The sequence below is a fragment of the Haemaphysalis longicornis genome, unplaced genomic scaffold (assembly GCF_048455015.1).
Source record: "Haemaphysalis longicornis isolate Haplotype H1 unplaced genomic scaffold, Haemaphysalis longicornis Haplotype H1 scaffold_10, whole genome shotgun sequence".
Classification (NCBI taxonomy): domain Eukaryota; kingdom Metazoa; phylum Arthropoda; class Arachnida; order Ixodida; family Ixodidae; genus Haemaphysalis; species Haemaphysalis longicornis.
This window is the reverse complement of record NW_027526204.1, coordinates 52,359,008-52,379,651: the sequence shown is the minus strand read 5'-3', so window position 1 is coordinate 52,379,651 and position 20,644 is coordinate 52,359,008. Positions and strand designations below refer to the sequence as shown.

Below are 20,644 nucleotides of genomic sequence, written 5' to 3'. Positions count from 1 at the left end.
TGCGTCGTTGTCCGTCAAAAAGTTCATTCCGAGAATTACGTCGCGGGAGCAGTGACGCAAGATAACTAACGCGGCAGGGTACGTCGTGCCGTCTATGGTGATTCGGGATGTGCGCGTTCCACTTGCCGTCATGAGGTGGCCTCCTGCTGTGCGTATGTGCGGACCATCCCATCTGGTCATAACTTTCTTAAGCATAGCCGCAAATGGTCCGCCCATTACGGAGAAGTCAGCTCCCATGTCTATGAGGGCTACTACATAAAATTCGTCAATGGACATCTGGACGTCAGACGCCGCTTTCCTCGAATTTCAGGTGCATCGGGGCGTCGTATCTCGGCTTCTGTGTGTTTCCGGTGGGGCATTATACGTCGTCATTATCGTCCTCGTCTTAGTTTCAGGCCTGGTCATGTCGGGTACGCGTCGCACCGTGTAGTTGTTGTCCTGTTCGAGAGTCACGTCCGGGTTAGATCGGGTCGCCGGGCTGAGGGCATGTCGTGAATCATAGTCTTCAGCGAGTCGCAGCGTGGTTGGAGGCTTTTCAATTTTCCGCCGTCGTGCAACTTTACCTCCCGAAGTTGCGGCTTTTAGTTTCCCCTGCGTGGCTGGGGGACATTCCACGTGAGAATTCAGCATTGCTACGGTGGTTGGGCGACTGGTGTAGGTAAGGCGATGGCGAACAGTTGAAACCGGCTGGGCCCCGGCTGGTTTCATTTAGATACTCGTCGATCTCACGTGGTCGTTGGCCCGAGAGAGGGCGAGGTGCGTCGACGAAGAAGCCATGTAGTCCGAGTCTCTTGCATAGAGAGCGGCGGTAGATGTGGTCAGCCTCTTCGCAGTGGTAGCACAGAAGGCCATTATCGGGAGTTCGCCACACGTCCGTTTTCCTTGGCGTCTGGTTTTGGGCAACAGGGGGTCGGGCGAGCGACAGTGGGTGGCGGTACGGAAGGGCCTCTTGACGACGAGTTGGAGCAGGGTGGCGTGGGCGAACAGCTTCGGCGTAGGCAATACCCTGTGGCTCACGGGGTGCTTTCTATGGCGTAGAAGTCCCCAGAGCGTGTTGAACTTCTTGTCGGATAGCGCGGGCCTGGGAGGCGACTTGGGGTTGCGGGGTTGTTGGGAAAAGTTTCCTCAGTTCTTCGCCAACGACGGCGCAGATTGTTTCCCGTACGTCTTCTGCGGCGAATTTGAGGGCGTTGACGGGTTTCACCAAAAACGAGTTGTATGGTCGATCGTACTGCCTCCAACGCATGTCCAGGGTGCTCTCGATCATGGACGCCTCGGTCACAAACTCAGCGATGTTTCTTGGGGGGATGCGAATAAGTCTAGAGAAGAGCTCTTGCTTTACGCCCGGCATTAGAATGCGCAGCTTTTTCTCTTCCGCCATTTCCGGGTCAGCTCATGAGAACAGCATCTTATTCTCTTCAACGAACACTACAACACCTTCGTTGGGGTGTTGGATTTGCTTCTGCAACCATGCGCGCCGCGGTGGCTCAGTGGCTGAGACGTTGCACTACTGAGCACGAAGTCGCCGGTTCGATTCCGGTCTTCGGCGGCAGCTTTTCTGATGGAGGCGAAAAGCAAAAACGCCCGTGTGTACTAGATTTCGGCGCACGTTAACGATCCCCAGTGGGTCAAAACTAACCCGGAGAACTCCACTACGTGTACCTCATCGCCTGCGGTTTGTCGGCGCGTTAAGCCCTACAATCAATGAATCGTCTGCAGCAATATCTCAGCTCGTTCTTTACGCACCAAACTTGTGAGCCTTGTGATTCTCTTTTGAAGATGCCTTATGATACTAGTGAGCTCTCGTGTTTTTAAAACCAGACTCCAGCCAAGTCGCCGAGGTAGAAAAACCCTTGCCTCAAGGTTTCATCGTCATCCCTTTGGTTGAACTTTCGGGCGCGCGCCAGCTTCTCCAGCCACTCTTGGGGGTCTTCCCCTGCAGATCCTCGTAATGATGGGGGCTCCCGAGGTCTGCAGAACGACGGAAGGATTGGCTTGGTTGACGATGGTTTTGGTAGCGTTGTCTTCTTTCTTCACTTTCTCCGGTTGTAGAGCTACGTCGGGTGGGAGGCGTTTCGGTTGGTGGCTGGTACGAGTAGGGCTTTCTTTGCAACTTGCAGATGGTTTAGGGTGCATGTACTCCGCACCTCTACCAGATGTAACGAAGCCAAAGACGACAGAGCTGTCTTCCAAGAAAACAAGTTTATTTGAGCGAACTTGTGCTCCCCTAAATACTCAAAGAATACACATGCGGCGAAACAGCAGTCAAGAAAGTGGCGTGCGTAGGCAAGCGTCGATAGTCAAATGCAGCGGCATCTGCTCTGCGGGAATTTATCACTCGGCGAAATGGTGTCTCTAATAGTCGAAGTGTATCCAGAACACCGTAGATCAATGAAGATTATTCTAGTCTGTTCACGTTAGTTCGGAACGCTCTCCCTATCAGAAGAGATAACACATGCAGCACAGAAAGGAAGAACGGAACACGCGCCTCCGTTGGCACACAGGCAACACCGATAACTTAGACTGGCGCAACCGGGCAGCAAAAACAAAGCACAAATAAACAAACCCAAATCGTGGTTCGCGAAAATATGCATCCGCCATTTTGGATCCACTTCAAGCATACACCATACCGATATTGAACGGCCCGAAAACCACACAGAGGTTGAATATTTTAGGTGCATACGTCATTAAAACGTAACTGTGGTGAGGTGCCAAAAATCAAAACGAAATAAAAAAGGAATGAACCAGAACAAGCTGTAACCTCATGCTGATCACAGAAATCATCGTCATTGTGGATAGCGCTGAAGGGACTTGGAAAAAGGTAAGAGGAAGACGAGGAGGAAAAAGTAGTGTTTTCGGAGGAAAGTTTGCCTGGCGGACTCGATGCTTGAGTGGAGTCCGAGGGTTCCGGAAGCCTGTCTTTAGGACGGCGGCGACCAAGGTGTTCTGCGACCGTTGGTAAAGAACGTCCAGACACCACGTCGCCATTGGCAACGCCGTGCCGTGGCGCTGCCTCCAATGCGCCTGTTCTTCTTCTGACGATGCCACAGCCTCTTCGCTGCCTTGCCCTCCCATCTTCGGCAGCTGCGCCTTCAACCGGCTGTAACTTCTGAAGACGTCTGCGTCGCTCGCGCCTTCAAGCTCCAAAACATCTACGTGCAAAGACCACGTGAGACTCTCTCTAGTCACGAGAACCTTGCATCATACTTTTGTGTGGGGACTATGCCCCTCTTTACGCTAGTTTAATGACGTCGAACTGTAGGTTGTAGCTTTTGTTAAGTGTACCACCCCTGGTCAGTGTCCGCCCTTTCTCTAACTTGCCGTTCCGCATAAACGTTCGTTCTCCTCGTTCATCGAACCAGGTACGGATTTTCTTGCTCCTTGACTCTAGATCCACGTGATGTGTTCTCCCTAACGTCAACATCATTACAGTAACAGCACTAACACGTCGTGCCAAACTATCACATAAATCACATTGCCGTCAACATTCCCGCGTATTACTGTTGCATATGCTTTATCACCATGTACAACTTCACGATTGTTTCTTTGAAGCACCTACATTTATTTCTTCTATATCGCTTCTACTCCTACAATCTTAACGCAGAGAATGCCGCTGATCTGCTTTTGCGCGGTCTTCCATTCAATGCACCATAGTCGAATGGAATATTCTACCACCACATATTGGCACCTAAAACAAAAAAATGAAATTTCAGCAACTAAATCAAAAGCTAATATAGCGCTGTGCTCTCCCTCCGTGATTTTGGTTTCCTTCTCTAAAACGTAAACTTCTTTTTATTGCTTTGTGTTGCTTCGTCCAAGGATTGCGGTTCTATTTCAGGCCGCGGCGGCCGCTTTCCTGATGCAGGCGAAAAACGAAAACGCTCGTGTGGTCGAGGTTTCAGTGCGTGTTAAAAGATACCCAGGTTGTCAAAATTAACCGGGACCCCTCCACTACGGCGCCGGTCATCGCCTGTCAAGCGTTCGCGCCCTAAATCCGCCATTTTTCAATTTCAATTGCTCGGTGTTTTGCTTTTTTGTTGTGTTATTGGGTCGCACATAGTATTGTTCTCTAATTGCGAGGGTTTGGTGTAGTATTCGTGTGTTTTTTTTTATTATGTATTCAATATTGCATTATGGTTCTTGTCAACTACAGTGTGTGCCTAATTTCGTTTTCAGTTCAATTATACCTGTCTTGTTTTGTTTTATTTCTTTGCTCTTCTTTGATGCAGTGATGCAGTTTCCGCGCCAGTTTATTTCTCTACGTAGTGCCCCTGACGGGGACCTTTAGAGGTATTGTGAAGGAATAATCAAAAGATGATGAACTGGCTACAAAAAAGAACACCTCCAGATTCTTATACGTTCTCTACTGTGGCATCAATTTTCTCGTACGCTAGAAATAAGACGTGGCTATAAAAAGATATATACCAAGAATTCTGGTAAATAGCCTCATCTCGCCCAGTTAGTACGGCAACACCCATTTGTGATTTCTTTTCGCACTTACGCGAAGTTGGCTGGGGTATTAAAAATATGTTTATTCGTTACGACTAAACGTACATATCAAAGTGCAGTAAATTTCTTTTTGCATTATCATCTTGGTTAGCATCATGCTACGGTTGGGCACGGAATAAGCACCGCATGTTGAAGTAAACTACGACCTCAACATAACAGGTTTGAAGACCCACAAATGTTTTTCCGTCAGAAAATCACAATACACCAACAGTATACATCTCTTTTGGCGTGCATTATTATTGGGAGCCTTTTTTATAGGTGTAGACAGGGCTGTTCTTGAAAACAATGGTGATTTGCAATGTATGTTTCCATTTTCCGAACCACAGCTTATAGAGCTGCTAACCCATTTTGTTCTATTTGGATTACGGTGCAGCAGTGTCATCAAGCACAAATCGCAAACTTAGGACCTAATCATTTATCACAGACATTACTACTGTTTTCGTAGGGTTGTAGACAAGAAGATTTGGGCTTCTTTGATTATTAAAAAAATTTCGTGGAGCTACCGATGCATTATCTGCCTTAACCAGAGAGAGGCAATATTTGTCTGTAGATTTCGCGCCCCGCAATCGCTGTGAAATGTTTCACCCAGTGTTTTTCGCCATTTAAAATTTTTGAAGGAATATGTTTCCAATTTACCGCGTTGCCAGTTGTTTCAATTGTGTTTTCAATGTGTATACTTTTCAGACTTTAAATGATAGTCTGAATGCGGTAATACAGAACAATAATTCTTGTATTCATAATGAGCAGATCAGATGGAATATTAAGGACAAGTAACATGTACCTTCAAGGGTTTCAATTTAAATTGAGGAAATCTAAGTTTTCTGTCTCTACCTCAAAAATTACCTCTTGTATGCTGGAAGATATAAGGACAGCGGATTGATAGCAAAACATAAAAACTGCTAGAATCTATATCAATTTGTTTTCAAGGCTACACTGCAGTTCTATTCAAAATATTGCCCGGCGGCGGGACGTCTCAAACTCTTTTGTTCAATATTATCGATTTAACCATCATCACGCATATTCACAAATACGCTGAAATATTTTAATAATAGCAATTACTGGCTGATTAGTAGTACGCAATTCTTAACACAAAAATTTATGTTCGCTAATTTTTTTTTTTTCAGATGAAGGCACTCCTACAAAACCATTTCGTAACAAGCAGTTCGATATGGAAATCGATGTCATTGTAGATTACCCAATGGTGAAGCATTTTAAACGCGAATACGAAGCAGTTGTCTATGTAGCAATAACAATGAATGTGGTAAGATTTGGTGTACGCTTTATAAGTGAACGAATTAGGTTCGTTATAGCAGAAATAGCTGCCGCGCTGTAAATGCTGCTAGTGAAATCATACTGGCTCGCGAACAAATTCGCGTCGATTCGTTTAGGCGCCAGCGCAACCAACAATAATGAAAACACCAGTGCTTACGCAGCCGAAACTCATTACGGTGCGAGAGTAGAACTGTCTATTAATAATCCTGATGTCACAATTTGAAGAATACGAGGATCATTTTTTTGTCGCAAGTCACCGTATATATTTATGTGATGTGTATGGTGGTGTAGTTGCAATTAATGTCATTGTTATCTAACATTAAGCCCAAACTTTATGCTTGGGCAAAATGGCAAGCATTGAAGTATAAACTCGTAAACTTTCAAAAATCCTTGTCACGCTTTTTCGAACCTTTTAAAAGGTCTATGATCAAATTGCTGACATGCGTTCCCGTTTCCATACAAATATTTATTACGGGCGTATATCCTGCAGCGGCTTCGATTACCCTACCAATGTTTTTATAACCACAAAGTAGCACCGACCCTCACTTGTTAAGGTTGAATGGTAATCATAAATCTGTGCTCGCCTCTCATAAAATGCTGAGCACACGCAGGAGAAAAATGAGTAAGGTAGTGGAAACCACGATGACGGGAATGTCAGTACGATTTTGTCGATACCACACTGAAGCTGTTGGCTTCAAAACGCCAGAACGAGCACCAGAGGTCCCTGGTATTTTTGCCTACATTGTAAGCTCAAACTTTTCCGATATAGTGTACCCAGCCAATAATACAGCAGAAACTAAAAACTATTCGAAGAAATTGTTTTACCCGTACTTCAATGAGCAGACATGCAATGTCTAGTACCCTAGCGATTTAAACGAACCAGGGCAAAATAACGCCTCCACAAAAATGTATTTTGTTGATCATATAAAAATATGGCGAATATAGCCCTTGTTTCTGATTGTTCCTTGGCTTGCAGACTTTTTTGCTTCGGACCAAGTACCGAGTCAAAGTGGCGGTGGTTAGTCGGGCGAAATGTGGGCTGACACCTGTCGCTGCTGGGGCGGTGGTTTTAAGAACTTTGCGATACTTTCTCTACATGACGTTTCGGTAACAGCATAGCAAACAGTTTGTTTAGTAATTGTTTGAGACCAGTGCAAGGAACAGTTTGTAGGTCGACCTACTCTTTTGTCAACTTCTCTAATAAAAACGGGTTAGAAAATGAGTTCCTTGGGTAATAGGCAATACCAGTGCCGGTAATTTGTGACTCAGAGTGATTGCCCACCATTTTAACGCGGCATTTCGTGCCCGATAATAAAAACGTGCTTTTTCAAAGCAGAATGCCAACAAATAGTAACAAAATACGTAAAAAACAAATCTTACTTTGCTAGGAATAAGTGCTACAGTTGAAAGTATCACCGTATCATAAACTGTTTTCGAAAACTGCAGTGAGATAAAAAAAATATGTATCGTGTGGGGCGCAGAACAATACCAAACAGTGATTTATTGTCAACAGCTGTTTGTGCTTCAACTGCCTCTTCAAATGCCATACCACGGCATCTAGTCTTCAAAAGAGACGTAGGATAAGTATTTATTATCGGAAAACAGGCTTGTGGTATTGCCGTCGATATGCTTAAGCACTTTAGCACAGAAATGATACACATATAATGGTACTCCATATATGGGTCTGGATGTTGGGTTGGCACTCACATCTGTCTAAGGGGTAATTCTCAAATCGCCTAGGGTCATCTGGCCAACTCTGAACTGCTCTTGCTACATTTGGGGGACCTTGCTGCACAAAGTTTCCTTTTTTATGCCTAGACATGAGTATTAATGTGCAGTAGTTACAGTGTTAGGGAATGATTTTTTATAAGAGAGCAAATGTTTTTAATGTGGCCGCGGTATGGTACTTTCAGTCGTTTCGCACTCACGTGTTGGACAGAGGCTTGGTTTAAATTGCTTGCGTATTTGTGCACCTCCCAGCCTTCCGTTTGCAATAAATGATACTAGCAGTGCTTCAAAATTAGCGTTTTTAGATGGTAATGCTTACGGTAATACAATGATAACGTAATTCGTTGTATACACGTGCGCATTCTAGGAATCTGCTATAAGTAGGAGTCAGGTATATTCTCAAAAATGAATAGAGTTTCTAAAGTTACACAGGTGAGACCGTTCAAAAACAAGAAAAACGGGAGTAATGTTTCAAAGTAGCAATATCTCCCAATGAGCAGCTGAAGCCTAGAAAGTGCCCTTTAGGAATAGTGAGCGCCTCCCGGCTACCTAGTGCTGACCGGCCCAAACCAGGCAATCTTTATCTGCTCCCGCACTCCCGCTCTCCAAAGCTTCACCCACGAAATTTATACACATTCATTGTTCACAGCCTGTGGAAATATGTGCATTGCTCTGGAAGCGACAGTTGCTGGGACAGGCAACACCCTGTTGCAAGCAGAGCACTGTTTGTTTCATTTTTACAAGCTTGTCATTGCTGTATTTCAGAATGAAACTTTTAACAGCACAGCAATTGGATTATGAAAATTTTATAGAACTCTAAAGAGGACACACAACGCGAAAATGTCTTCAACACGTAATGTGAAGGCGTACTGGTGTGTTTATCCAAGAGTTCGGAGCCAGAAAATGATTCAGACAAGGTTTTGCAAGACCAGTAACGCGGAATAATTCTGTCTCTTACATGACGGGTAAAAAAAAGAACAGCGATATACATTTCAAGCAATTTCTTTTCAGCCCCTTGTCAACAGTGTTCCCGTTGCATAGAAAAAAAATATGAGTGTATTCCCACAATACACAAAATATTTTGCAACTACAATAGCAGCAAATATCACAAAGGATATATTGCCAAAATCTGGTTGCTGCAATCGCTCGATATTACACATAAAGAAAATTGTGCTCGCTATGGTGTCTCTGTTTTGATCTATCAGCTTCATCTAAATATAACCGAAATGCTCACTAAGCTGTGTTGCACAAACCTTTGAACCTTTTGTTTTGCAGGCAAAATTGAAATTGGAAACGTTTCGAACACACAACATAAGCCTACGGGTAGTAGGCGTCACACTGTTGCGGGTACGTATACTGGGATTAGGGGACTATATCTGCGCGTTGCTAGCGATGTTCTCAAGTTATGTCTACTGAACATTTTACCAAATTTAGGTTTCAGTGATAAGCACTATCATAACACGAAAATATTCCCTTGAAAAAATGTATTGAAGGCTGAACCAGAGTTTTTCATAATTGGTACGAGCTACGTATGTAAAATGTAAAAGAGCAAGGTTTTTGTGGTTATACCTGCGGTTACCACCATGATAAAAAAACATATAGATGGGCTGCGCTGCCACCTCCCACCTTATTATCAAAAGGTGTTTCCTACGTGAAGGAACACATCAAACAAAATGAACACAAGGGTAGGTGCTGCAAACAACGACTGCGAGGACTGCGCATGTACTTCTTGGTGTCTTCCATCGTGTAATCTACTTCTTTTGATAATACACACCATCTCACTCGACGACAAGTACTTCTAAAGTTTGTTATGCATTTGGGAATCATATTTGACTGAAACAAATGCGTTATTGTGACGTTTTTTAACACAGAAAAATCCCGCGTCTCTAATATTTAATTTTGAAATCCTTCTTCCACGGCAGAGTGATTGGCAGGATTTAACACGTACCACTATATAAGCAGATAAGATTAGCTGTTAGAAAAGGCAGCAGAGATAAGTTTGTACTCACTGATGTGTAGGCACTATGTGCAGCATTGGTGACTGACAACACTATAAATTTTTAATATTTAATTTAGATCCATTTTCTTGTGATTTTCTCAGATTTAATATTAGTGTATATAAACCTGCAAAAAAAATCATGCATTTGATAGCAAGATCTTTGTTGTCGCTGGGAAGATGGCCTGATGCGAGAAATCTGCGCCGATCGGTGTTCTTGGTCAAACTGAGTTTTAAATTTTCGTGAGCTACACCAAGGCCACAACGATATGGCTACGGATTTGTTCCCAGAATCTTCTCTGAGTAATACGTAGTGTTCAATTCACCATAAAAATTGTACCTTAGTTTTCAGTGCAGTCACATCTATTTCATTTTATTGCGGTCGTGCTGAGCCACTTACTGGTGTTCTTTTCATCTCTTGCATTATATATTAAAGTCGACGCCAGTTTCACACCACAATTTAAAACTTCAATGACGATAGACATCTTGCTTTGCTTCAGTACAGAAAAGGACTCAATGTTTTCTAGCGTATATATTGTGTGAACCATACAAACTAGCCACCAGAAATAATTTCAGACAAAAGACAAGCCAAAGCAGTTTTATACGTGTTTCTGCTCCTTGTTATGTTTCACACAACTATACAAGGGCACTAAGGATAAACATGGTTCGTGGTCAGCCAGAAGTGAATATATTGACTCAGTTCAATGGGTATGACGCCTACATGAAGCATTTGATAAGAAGAAAAACACAATGTGAGGGATCAAACAAACTTTATTTTTCAAACGCTGTCAGGACAAGCTGCGTGCCATTTTGGCCATCCCCAAAGCTTCCTTTGTCCAGTGCGGCAGCCGGAGCTGCGTGGCTTGCCTGGAGCCAGTAGCCTTGAATCTTAGTATGACAAATACCTTAAGGATGCCGAACGACAATGGAATCAAAGACGGGGTCACACCTTCTGTATAAATTCACAGCGTGCATTAGCAAGCCATGCATTCCCATTCTGACTCAAGATAAAGTGCCATGTTGCAGAGGTGCAGCGAGCAATTAGGCTGATTCAGGCACTCCCTATTCATAGGAATGACCTTATGTGCATGTCAGAGAGTCAGTAAGTCACCTTTATTTCTGCATCGAAACTGTTATAACATTTTAAAGCGGTCTGTGCTTATATATGGGGGCTAAGTCTGCGTTTATGTGCTAGTAAAACATATATTGACGTGCGTGTTTTCAATAAACTAGTCGTGAGTCTTTACTCGTCCGGCCGGTTCTTGTTTCATCGCCCTTGCTAGCAGGTTTACGTTAAAAAACGAATAACCAACGTGCGCTGCAACATGCGTGACTGGGTTCTATTGTAAATCAGACCCTAACACGACGATCCAAACACTATAGGCAGTAGTTGGGCAAAATAAGAACACCAACACCAGGTGCAACTCTCTCACGTTGTTGTTATACAGCCGTAAAATGCAAAACTGCGCCTAAAATTTTTGTTAAAGCAGACCGTATTAACAGACGCCATCAATCTCTCGTGTAGACTTTACGTAGGGTGTTTCTTTGATTTCTTCGTGTTTCATGTTTCCCCACGGTTCACCTTTTGGCGCTTACAATTTGGCCAGAAATCAGAAACCCGTCAGCCACGCAACTAATATTTATAAGCCTGTTTTGAATACAAAATTCTATATTGCAGCACATCACCTTATTACTTCATCAAAAATGCCTGAGCATTGACCTAATTGACATGCACCCGGATATTTTGCATAGGTCTGTACAGTCACGCTGACATGATCGCTTTAGTCACCCGCGCCGGTGCAACAACTGATGCCAATTTGTACCTGAAGTGAGGCCGACGTACACACCGAGTGACGACTTAACTGCTGCTGTCTGCTCGATTAAACTTTAGATCAGGCTTTTTTTATAGTTCAGACGCGTGCTATGTACCGAGGTCTCACTTTTCACTATTGTTTCTTAGCTGCTTTGGAGGCTGTGTTTGGCTTTCTACAGAAATTAACAGGAATGAATACAATCGCTGTTTTTAACAGAAATACAAAAAAGGAGTTTTTCTTCTTTTGCTCTGATCTCACCAGATCATCGCCAAACCGTTTTATTCTTCCGCGAACAAAATATAACTTAACGATCACAATCATCCGAACTTGCGCAAAGCAATCTTTAATTACTTCTTCCGAGGTACAGACCAAAGAAGAGGAAAAAAAGGTAGTAGTTACCAGAGGAGACCTCCTGGATGCCGAGGAAACGCTCGAAGCCTTTGGAAATTATGTTTTAGACAGCCCTACATTACGGATGTCTGACATTGCGGTTCTTTTATCTGGGTTAGTTGTTATAAATATTTTGTATTTTTCATAGTCATGAATAAGTGCCATTGTATAGGCTGATAAAAAATGCGGTTTTAAATTAAGCTGAAAAAAAACTGTAGGGTAAAGAAGACTCATGTACACATACCACTGAAAATACGTGGAATCACTCAACATTGCTTACGTTAGCAATTGCGTTTGGGGGCTATCTGTTTCAACGCATGCCATCTTCCATATTTCGATTGAAATTCGTTCAGAAGTATGTCGCGACCTGTTGCGAGGACCTCTATGTCACCAGGGGGATTTATACCTGGCTTGGAAGCCTATATTTCTAACGCTCGCTGAATTGACAGTTCGGCTGTAGTTTTCTTGGAGAAAGATAGAGGCCAGGCACCGCAGGCAGAGACACGACGCAATTAACGCGCAAATACGTTAATATACCCTGGTCCGTGCGTAAATAAGATTGGAAGATACAAAACACGGCAATTTATCAAAAGAATGCGTATAATTGACTGCCGACAATGCTACGAAATATAAGCAGCGAAAGCTTGAAAAAAAAATTCTGCTACTGCAAGTACTCGAAAGCAGGCTGCTTGCACCGGAACCCGCGATTCTACCAGGCAAGCAGTTGCTTCAAGCTAAAGCAAGGGTGTCTGAAGTCTGAAGCGAAACAGCAGGTTCGGGTGATGCATGCAGGATGTGAACCAAATCTCCGGTCCTACAGGGGTGATCAGAGCTACAGCAATTGCGTACCTATCTGATAACATTTGCCCGTGTTTTGTGGCCTTTCATTTTTTGCCGAGGACTTGTTAGATGTGCGACCACCTTTCAACGCTGACGGCTGTGAAGTTACCGCGAGCAGCCATGGTTGACCGTTGCCACCGAGGTATGCGCCTCAAAGTGCATTTCTGTAGAGACACCACTAACGAAATAACGCGTCGAGTGATGCCACAGCAACATCTCTTAAATTGGTCGTATTTTTCCCCCGTTTTTCGCGTCTTTCTTGCTAATACTAAGAATGAATGGCTTGACCCAGCACCCTAGTTCACCGTACACGCAATATATGAGCATAAACATGCCTTGATACCTTGTGCATGACATACTCCAAATACTCCAGTAGGCCACAAGGGGCACCATTTTCCCCCCTCATTATCGTGTTGGATGATCCCATTTTGTCGTTGTTGTTCTATTCTTCTTTTGGTTCTCTTTTCTTCTGAAGCTTCTGGAACACTCTTTTCTTTCGTAATCCCTACACATTTTGAATTGGCAATGAAGCACTTTTTCACTTCTCCAAAAAGCATGCTTAAATTACTTTTTAGGCGTCAATATATGTCTCGAACAGAAGTTTGTTAGTTCAAGCTAAATACGCATTCAGAAGGCTCAGCTTCGTAGAGATTTAGGTAAGGCTTAGCGATGGTGCGGACGATAGTCTCGCACTCGCATCTTGTATGACCTTGAGGGACCAGACTAGCAAAGTTCACTTTTGTCTGTTTTCATTTTTGTGCGCCTGAGAATAGTTTTTCTCAACGTCTTTCGTTCCCGCCTATGGCTGACACCTGTTTTCCGCTTTATAAGGCATTCAGTGCAGCCACTTTGAAACGATAGATTACACTGCATGCTAGCGTCGCACTTCTTATGCACATGCTTCACTTTTTCATTTTCGTTCAGGCACTACATCGTTATCGTAGTTTTCGTCGTTAGCAACAAACATTATATTTTATATGGTGGCAAAAAACAGACAAGACAAAGCATCATACCCCGCAATTAGTTGTATATCAATACTATTCGGATGGCGGCCATGAAAGAGTCCGTGCCGGCTATGGCAACTTCCGTATTTTCAATTCTCAATGGTTGAGAACACTGCGGTACGTCGTACTCTCCTCTTCTTTGTCTTCTCGTGAGAAATAGCCCCTGCTGAAAAAGACCATCCCGTTCGATGCTCCCACGCAGTGCCGACCGCGATGAGGTTGGGCGATGTGGTGACTGTAAGCCGTGAATGAGTCCCTGCCGCGACCAGTGATTATGACGACGTTGGTAACACCTGGCCCCACTACAGCGACGTCGAGGAAGCGACGATGCGTCGAAGGAACTTGTAACCCCGTCGGACGATAGGGCTGGAGGAACAGCCCTCTCTGTTGGTCTCGCCTAGTGTCACCTGCTGTTGGCTGGTCTTCATGCACAAGTCACATGCTGGGGATTAGTGCCCGCGGATGTGGTCGGGCAGCGGTAGCGGCGCTGCTGGAGCTGTTCGATAGAGCTCGCGTACCCTCGACGACTGCGCCTTGGCTAAGACATTGAGAAGGTGGAACTCGGATGGGGATCACTCCACACCCACCAATCGGCCGCAGGAAACGTAAGGCGAACCATGGATGAGGAGGGGATGATTTGAAATGTATGGCTATTAGATTGACAGCACGTGCCGGGGTTCACGTCACCCTTCACTTTTTCTTCTACGTAGCGTTCAACCTGAAGCTGTGCGCCGCTATCTGGTTTTGCCTCTTCGTCCTATAGCCTCCAGGTCGAATGCGACGGTCATGAATGAGGCGCTCCAAACGGGCGGCTTTGGTGACTACGTGTGATGGATGCCATGAACAGTGAAAAAGTTCTGACCGGAGCATATGCGGAGCCAGAGCAAGGTGAAACTAGCCGCTAGCAGACTTGTCCTCAAGGCAATAAAGAAAAGTCGATGGACCCTGAGGGCAGAACGGTGTACGGGCCGGGGCAACGGAATCGGCTGTTGAGGTCGCAGGAGGCTTTCTTCAATGCAACCTAAGTCAAACTAAATGTACAAAATCGCAGCTGCTTCGAACGTACCGGTATGACGTGATCAACTTCACAAGGCGTGGAACCCAGGTTCAATTCCGAAGACGGGAAGCGTTTTCTTCTTGAAACGCTTGATTTGCGTGTGCTTGTCGGCGTCAGAGTTTTCTGAAATTCATTGTGTAGAGTTTCTTTTCAGTGTTTCTAGTGCTAGGACATCGATGAGGTTTGTGAAGCATAGAAATGTTCCTCTTAATATTATTAAGATAGCTTCCGCGGGGCACCTCCTGGCTTCTTTTTAAAGCGTACAAATGGAATCATCGATATCTTGACGCATGGCGATTGTTTTTTTTTTTTTGAAGGAACAAAAAGTGAAAGCACCCATATCTCAAATATTTTGTGCTTGCTAAAGTTTTCGAATTCTCCCATGATGAAAAAAGGTATACCAAATCTCTTTAAAGGCCCAACAATACCTTTTGTAAGAATAAACAGGAAATATAGGATGCTCAAAATCTCAGTCTAATTTTCAGTACTGAAATGTTCTTTTAATAACAGGCAGTGTATTCGTCAGTAGTTTTTTCCGCAATTAGCCCCGAAGGTTATCCATCTGTACTCTGCCCATCTAAACAAAATCCAGAAACGGCACCCTTCTGGGTGCGACTGCACTGCTGTGATGACGTGTGGCGTTTGTTGCCTGTGTGACCTTCTTACATTGTACTGAATGCAAAGCTTTTTGTTGCCTTCTAAGCACTGCAGAGTAAATAAGCCTGAATCAACGCTATGGCGCATTGCAACGAGTCTTAAGCGCATGCAGGTTGTTGCTGTTACATTTTTAATGACAGCCGAAAATAACCCGCCTGGCCGCAGAAGCTGTACCTGCGGTACCGAACACGGTATTTTAGCGCTGTGTCACATAAACCACAATGCATTAATTCCTTGCGACCTACCAAAACAAAGCGCTCTAAAGTTACTGCTCGCACCAAACAGAGTAATTTATGCAGCGAAATGGCTTATCCGTAGAAACATCAGCTAGACAACGTGCCGTCACGGCAATTATAGTATGTTTTTCAGGGCTGCGTCAGCCTTGGAATTTTGTAGCCAAGAAGATAATTCGACATGGTGTAATATGGAAACCATAACTTTTAATGCTCTATTACATCTCTCGCGGGCAACTTTTCAGTTCATAAACGAAGTTTCTCAACAATATGCTGCATTGGAATATCTTTATACCGTGCTAACAAGCAACTATTGCCTTCAAGTGTTCCTAACTATATATATATATATATATATATATATATATATGTATAAGCTCTATCTCTCCATATATGTATATATATATATATATATATATGTATATATATATATATACATATATGGAGAGAGAGCTTATATAGTGTATTTATAGAGCTTATAGTTAAAATGTAAACTAAAAAAATTGTACTCGGGATGAACAAAATGTAAGTATCTTAGCAAAGCCATTCATAATAAACATATCATAAAACTGTTTAGGTATCACTCAGTAGTGGTTTGTCTAGTTTGCATGGTTACTCTGGTAATAGCTCGTTGTTTATGAGGCTGGAAGGGCTACATTGAAGTCCTTCTGTGGAACGCTACACTTTTCAGAACTCTCCGCATCGTTATTCTGACAGTTAGCGTGAGCACTATTTACAAAAATTCCGCATTTAAGAATGTTACCGATAATTGAACTAAAACAAATGGATGTGTAAAAACTTGCTAGGCCGTGCAATCAGGCAAAGCAATGATTTTTAAGGCCCACTATAACGAGCAACATTTTTTTTCTGATCAGGAGGGACTTGGTGAAGTTTGTAGGAAGTTCAAGGGATGACATCGCAGGTAGGTGTACTTGTACCCTTCGCTAAAATGGTTTGTACTTCTTCAAATACCACCATCCAGCTCTTAGAAAGCTGGGTGAAAAGTAAAATAAAAATATTATATTGGTATAAATGGTGAAGAAGGCAACTAGGACAAGGTTAAGTTTCGAGCTTGTAGTCGTTAAATTTTTCCACGAGCGTGTAGGGCAGGTAGTTCAGGAAGTTTCGCCATAGGCCTTCGTGGTTGCGGCGAGAAGCCTAGAGTAAAACACAGAGCTATCTTGTAGAATCGTATCATCATTTTTATAAGAAAGGCGGAAACGTAAGGTGTTTGTGCTAGAAATAAAAAAAAATTCAAAAAGAGCTCCAGTCCCTCTTATCCAATCGTCTGATGTGTGAGTGCTGCAGAAAAGTAGTGTAGAAAAATTACTTGTCAGGAGTATTGATCATTGTTTCCCCGAAAAAAAGCTCGGTGATGTAACTCGGTGATTGATTTTGGGCAAAACCACCTTGATTGAACACAACTCCATGTTCGCAGAGTTGCTTACGATACTACAACATTCTTATATTTGCCATAAATATCTGAAACACTTGGCGATGCTCGGAGGTTCGAGAACTTATTTGTGCTTACTTTGAGTTTTCCTGCTTGCTTCTGTTTTATGTTTTTATTCACCAGGCATTGCTTTTATTGGCTTCGTGTGCAAGAATCCGTACAACGTCGCCGTTGTAGAAGATATTGGATTTGTGTACAAAAGCAGCAACGTCATTCCTCACGAAATCGGGCACATGTGAGTGAACTACCTAACGTAAGAGGTACCCGGTTCAATGCTCCCGTATTGGGCTGCATAAGGTTTTACATTACTAAAAACAAATGAATATTTTTCAATTCAAATTTTTTTGTTCTTTGTGTTTTACGCGGGTGGGCGGAATAAGCACAAAAAATGCCGTTTATATATACAACAACACGTCAAATTGTCCCTTTTGGATGTTTATTGCATTAGATTTAGCACTAGCTATAAATGAAGGAGTACTTACCAATTTTTCAAAGGTGGAACCTGGTGCTAAGCAACGTATTTTGCGGTGACAAAAATACACTGCATGCGTAATGGCTACGGATTAAGAATGTGTTCGATTCATTGCGGTAAGCGCTGTAACGACCAGATAATGTAACATTTTAAAAGAAAAGCTGGCAACTCTTCGTAGCTTCGATGGCGAAAAAGAAGCTAGCGGTACCTCATCGGTTAAATGATAGTTGCTACGATTTATTCCGGTGCTGCGCACTGGAATAGCGATTGCGGCGTCTGCGCAGTTCCTTTCAAGTCATAGATGCGCATTCTTAATCCAGACGAAGCACTTACATTATGTGGCTGCGCTAGGAAGCAGCGTTTCACGCCCAGTCTTCCTTTAGCTCCATGGTAATGGCGCCTGCAAGTTCGTCAGAACTTCGGCAAAATTACCTGGTGGAGACATTTAGGTTTCAACACTGTGTACCAGCGAAACATCCTGCTTGGGGCAGAGCTTTAAATAAACACATTGACTGGCTCTCCACTGCAGGTAACGTCACACAAGATACACCAAACGACTGTTGTTTACAAATTAGGTCCTCAAAACACCTGTGTAAGCTTACGTGCATTCAACGCGACTCCCATGCGATTCTTGTCAAATTTTGTATCTTTACAACTTGACCCTGATTGTATTTCTGCATGTGTTTGCTCTTTTCGTTTTGCAGTCATAACTCTAAAAAAACTAGACGCACACACGCCATAGCATCCGTAACACCAGTTCTGCAACGCTGGTGTGCAGCTGCTCCGATTACGTACCATCCCGTTTCATTGTTACAGAGAACGCACTACCCACCATCCTAAAACCTTTCCGTTTCTGGTTAACAGCCTTGTTAACTTTGTGAACCGGACTTACCAACCCATCAAAGACCCCAATTTGTGGCCAGTGCTCAAAGTAGGCTTGCGGCTTTGAGAGATCAGCAACGCGACTTTTTATTTTCAGCTGGGTAAATGCTAGGATGAAACACTGGTAGCTGATATGGCTGCTACTGTGGATGGCCAGGTAAACATTCTTCCACATCACACGTAGGGTTTTCATTTATATGCTCTTTACAGTGGGGGTCAATTTTTTCGCCTGAAACAACTACAACTACGCTTCTTAAAAGCTGAGCGGATTAGCGTTTTAGTTCCCGTACAGCGCTAAAAACACAAAAATTTAGCAGTGGCTTAGCTCGGATATGCTAGGATATACATAGCCTGAGCGAAGGTTCAGCTGGTTATTCTTAGCTTTCCTGGATGTCTAGGATAAGCTTCATATAATGCTTACCGCTGCTTCTATGACACACATAGAGTATACACATTATGTGATACGTGTATATTTATCAAGTGGCAACGGCGCAGCGCCACCAATCGCCCCAGAGCTGGTTCCACAGGCACACGCAGGTGTTGCTGCGACGCACGACCCATCGGTTCCACAATCGGCCACCCCTCGCATGATCATCAAGTGGAACGGGCCGCCATGTGCGGAACGGAGGTCGGCGAAGAGACTGGGCGCATGGGGTGTGTGAGAGACACCTGGCAGCGAGTAATCTTCTGTGCGCCTTGTGACGTCAGTGCTCCTCGCGCATGCGCAGCACGGCTCTCCAGAAGCCACGCTAAACTGCTCAGCCTCGGTACAAAATGTAGCACACGGTACAAAATGCCGAGCACGCGTGAGTATGCACCTCATCAGTAGTGTACGGTGTCATAGAAGCTATTGCGCGAGCTTGCGGAGGTCTCAAGACCACGCGGAGGTCAGGAGATCACAAAAATATAGGTAAAAAATACTGGGCGCACGTGAGCATGTACCTCATGAGGAGCACCCAGTGCTAGCCAGCTCGACCTTCGAGAACAGCAGCCCAGCGTTCGTGGCGTGATCTTTCGTGTGCTCTTCTGTTCCCCAGTTCACGGACGCTTGCACCTGAAGTGGAGATAAAAACAATGAGTTAGTGCTGAACACGCCGAGTTCCTGACGCCGGTTGCCGCCGGTTGTAGCCCGAGCTCACACGGTCCACTTCCGGAAGCATGTGAAATGAACGGCTAGGGACAAACGTTACGGCATTACCATTTATGAAGAACTTTCACCAGCAATTTCGGGAATCTTTGTGAGGTGCAACAGCCGGGTCTCCGACAAGAGAGAGAGGTCAGCAGCTGTACGGTTTATTTATTTATTTAACAATACCTTGCGGGCTCTATTACGGAGCATGGAGTAAGGGGGGTACATAGGAAAGAATGCTAGTAGGTGACACGTATGCCACAATACAAATCAATACATTGGGAATAATAACAGTGGTTACACAAATGACAAGGAGGGGTTTCAAGCAACAACAAGAATTTCACAGTCGCAAAAAAAGCACAAAGAACAAAAACAGACTTGAAGGAAGTTATACAATGCAATTGAGGTAGATGTATCATAATTGTTCGCGGAAATTTTCATGATTACTTAAATTGACAATTAGGTCGGGTAGGTCATTCCAGAGTGCTATGGCACGAGACAAAGCCGGTGAATTCAATGAATTTGTTTTTCCAAAAATGCGTGTGATGCATCGCTGATTGTGTAGTAGTTTAGACATGCGCAGTGGTGCCGTTATAGGAAGGGTGGTGGCCTGGACGCGTGAATATATTTATGAAGCAAAGACAGGAGGGCAACTGTGTGCCGTATATCTAGATGCTGTAATGAAAGGTCATGTTCTATTTGTGTGACGCTCGAGGGGCGACTGTAAATGCGTGAAATGAACCGTGACGCTCTGGTTTGCACAGCTTCTAGCTGGTTAATGAGATAGGCTTGGAAGGGGGACCATATGGGTGATGCGAATTCCACCTGTGGACGAACAAAGGGTAAGTAAGCTTGTTTGCGGACGTTATTTGGCGCGTTTCGTAGGTTTCGACGTAAGTATCCTAGTGTTCTAATGCCTTTGCAGATATGTAGCTTACAAGTGCCGCCCAAATAAGATTAGAAGTGAGATGGACGCCAAGGTTTTTATACGAAGATGGCCGTGATACGTTGAAATTATTTGTGTAGTAATGAAATGCAACAGTTGGTGTTTTTCTAATAAACGTTATTACTTTAGATTTAGATAAAATTAAAGTCATTTGCCATGCACCACACCAGTTGTTAATGACATTAAGGTCTTTCTGGAGAGCAAGGTGGTCATCGGTACTAGTCATAGAATGGTATAGAATGCAATCATCAGCAAAAAGCCGTAT

General features: G+C 43.8%; 1 protein-coding gene across 1 annotated transcript in view; it reads left to right on the top strand.

The window, feature by feature from the left end:
- Window positions 1-11,696: 11,696 nt before the first annotated feature.
- Window positions 11,697-20,644, top strand: part of LOC144157733 (metalloprotease mig-17-like) — a 41,774-nt gene continuing 32,826 nt past the window's right edge. The window contains exons 1-3 of the mRNA XM_077688511.1: window positions 11,697-11,823; window positions 16,373-16,419; window positions 17,074-17,185. Of these exons, the coding sequence (XP_077544637.1) occupies window positions 11,795-11,823; window positions 16,373-16,419; window positions 17,074-17,185 (188 nt within the window). The 5' untranslated portion in view covers window positions 11,697-11,794. The remainder of the gene's footprint in view (window positions 11,824-16,372; window positions 16,420-17,073; window positions 17,186-20,644) is intronic.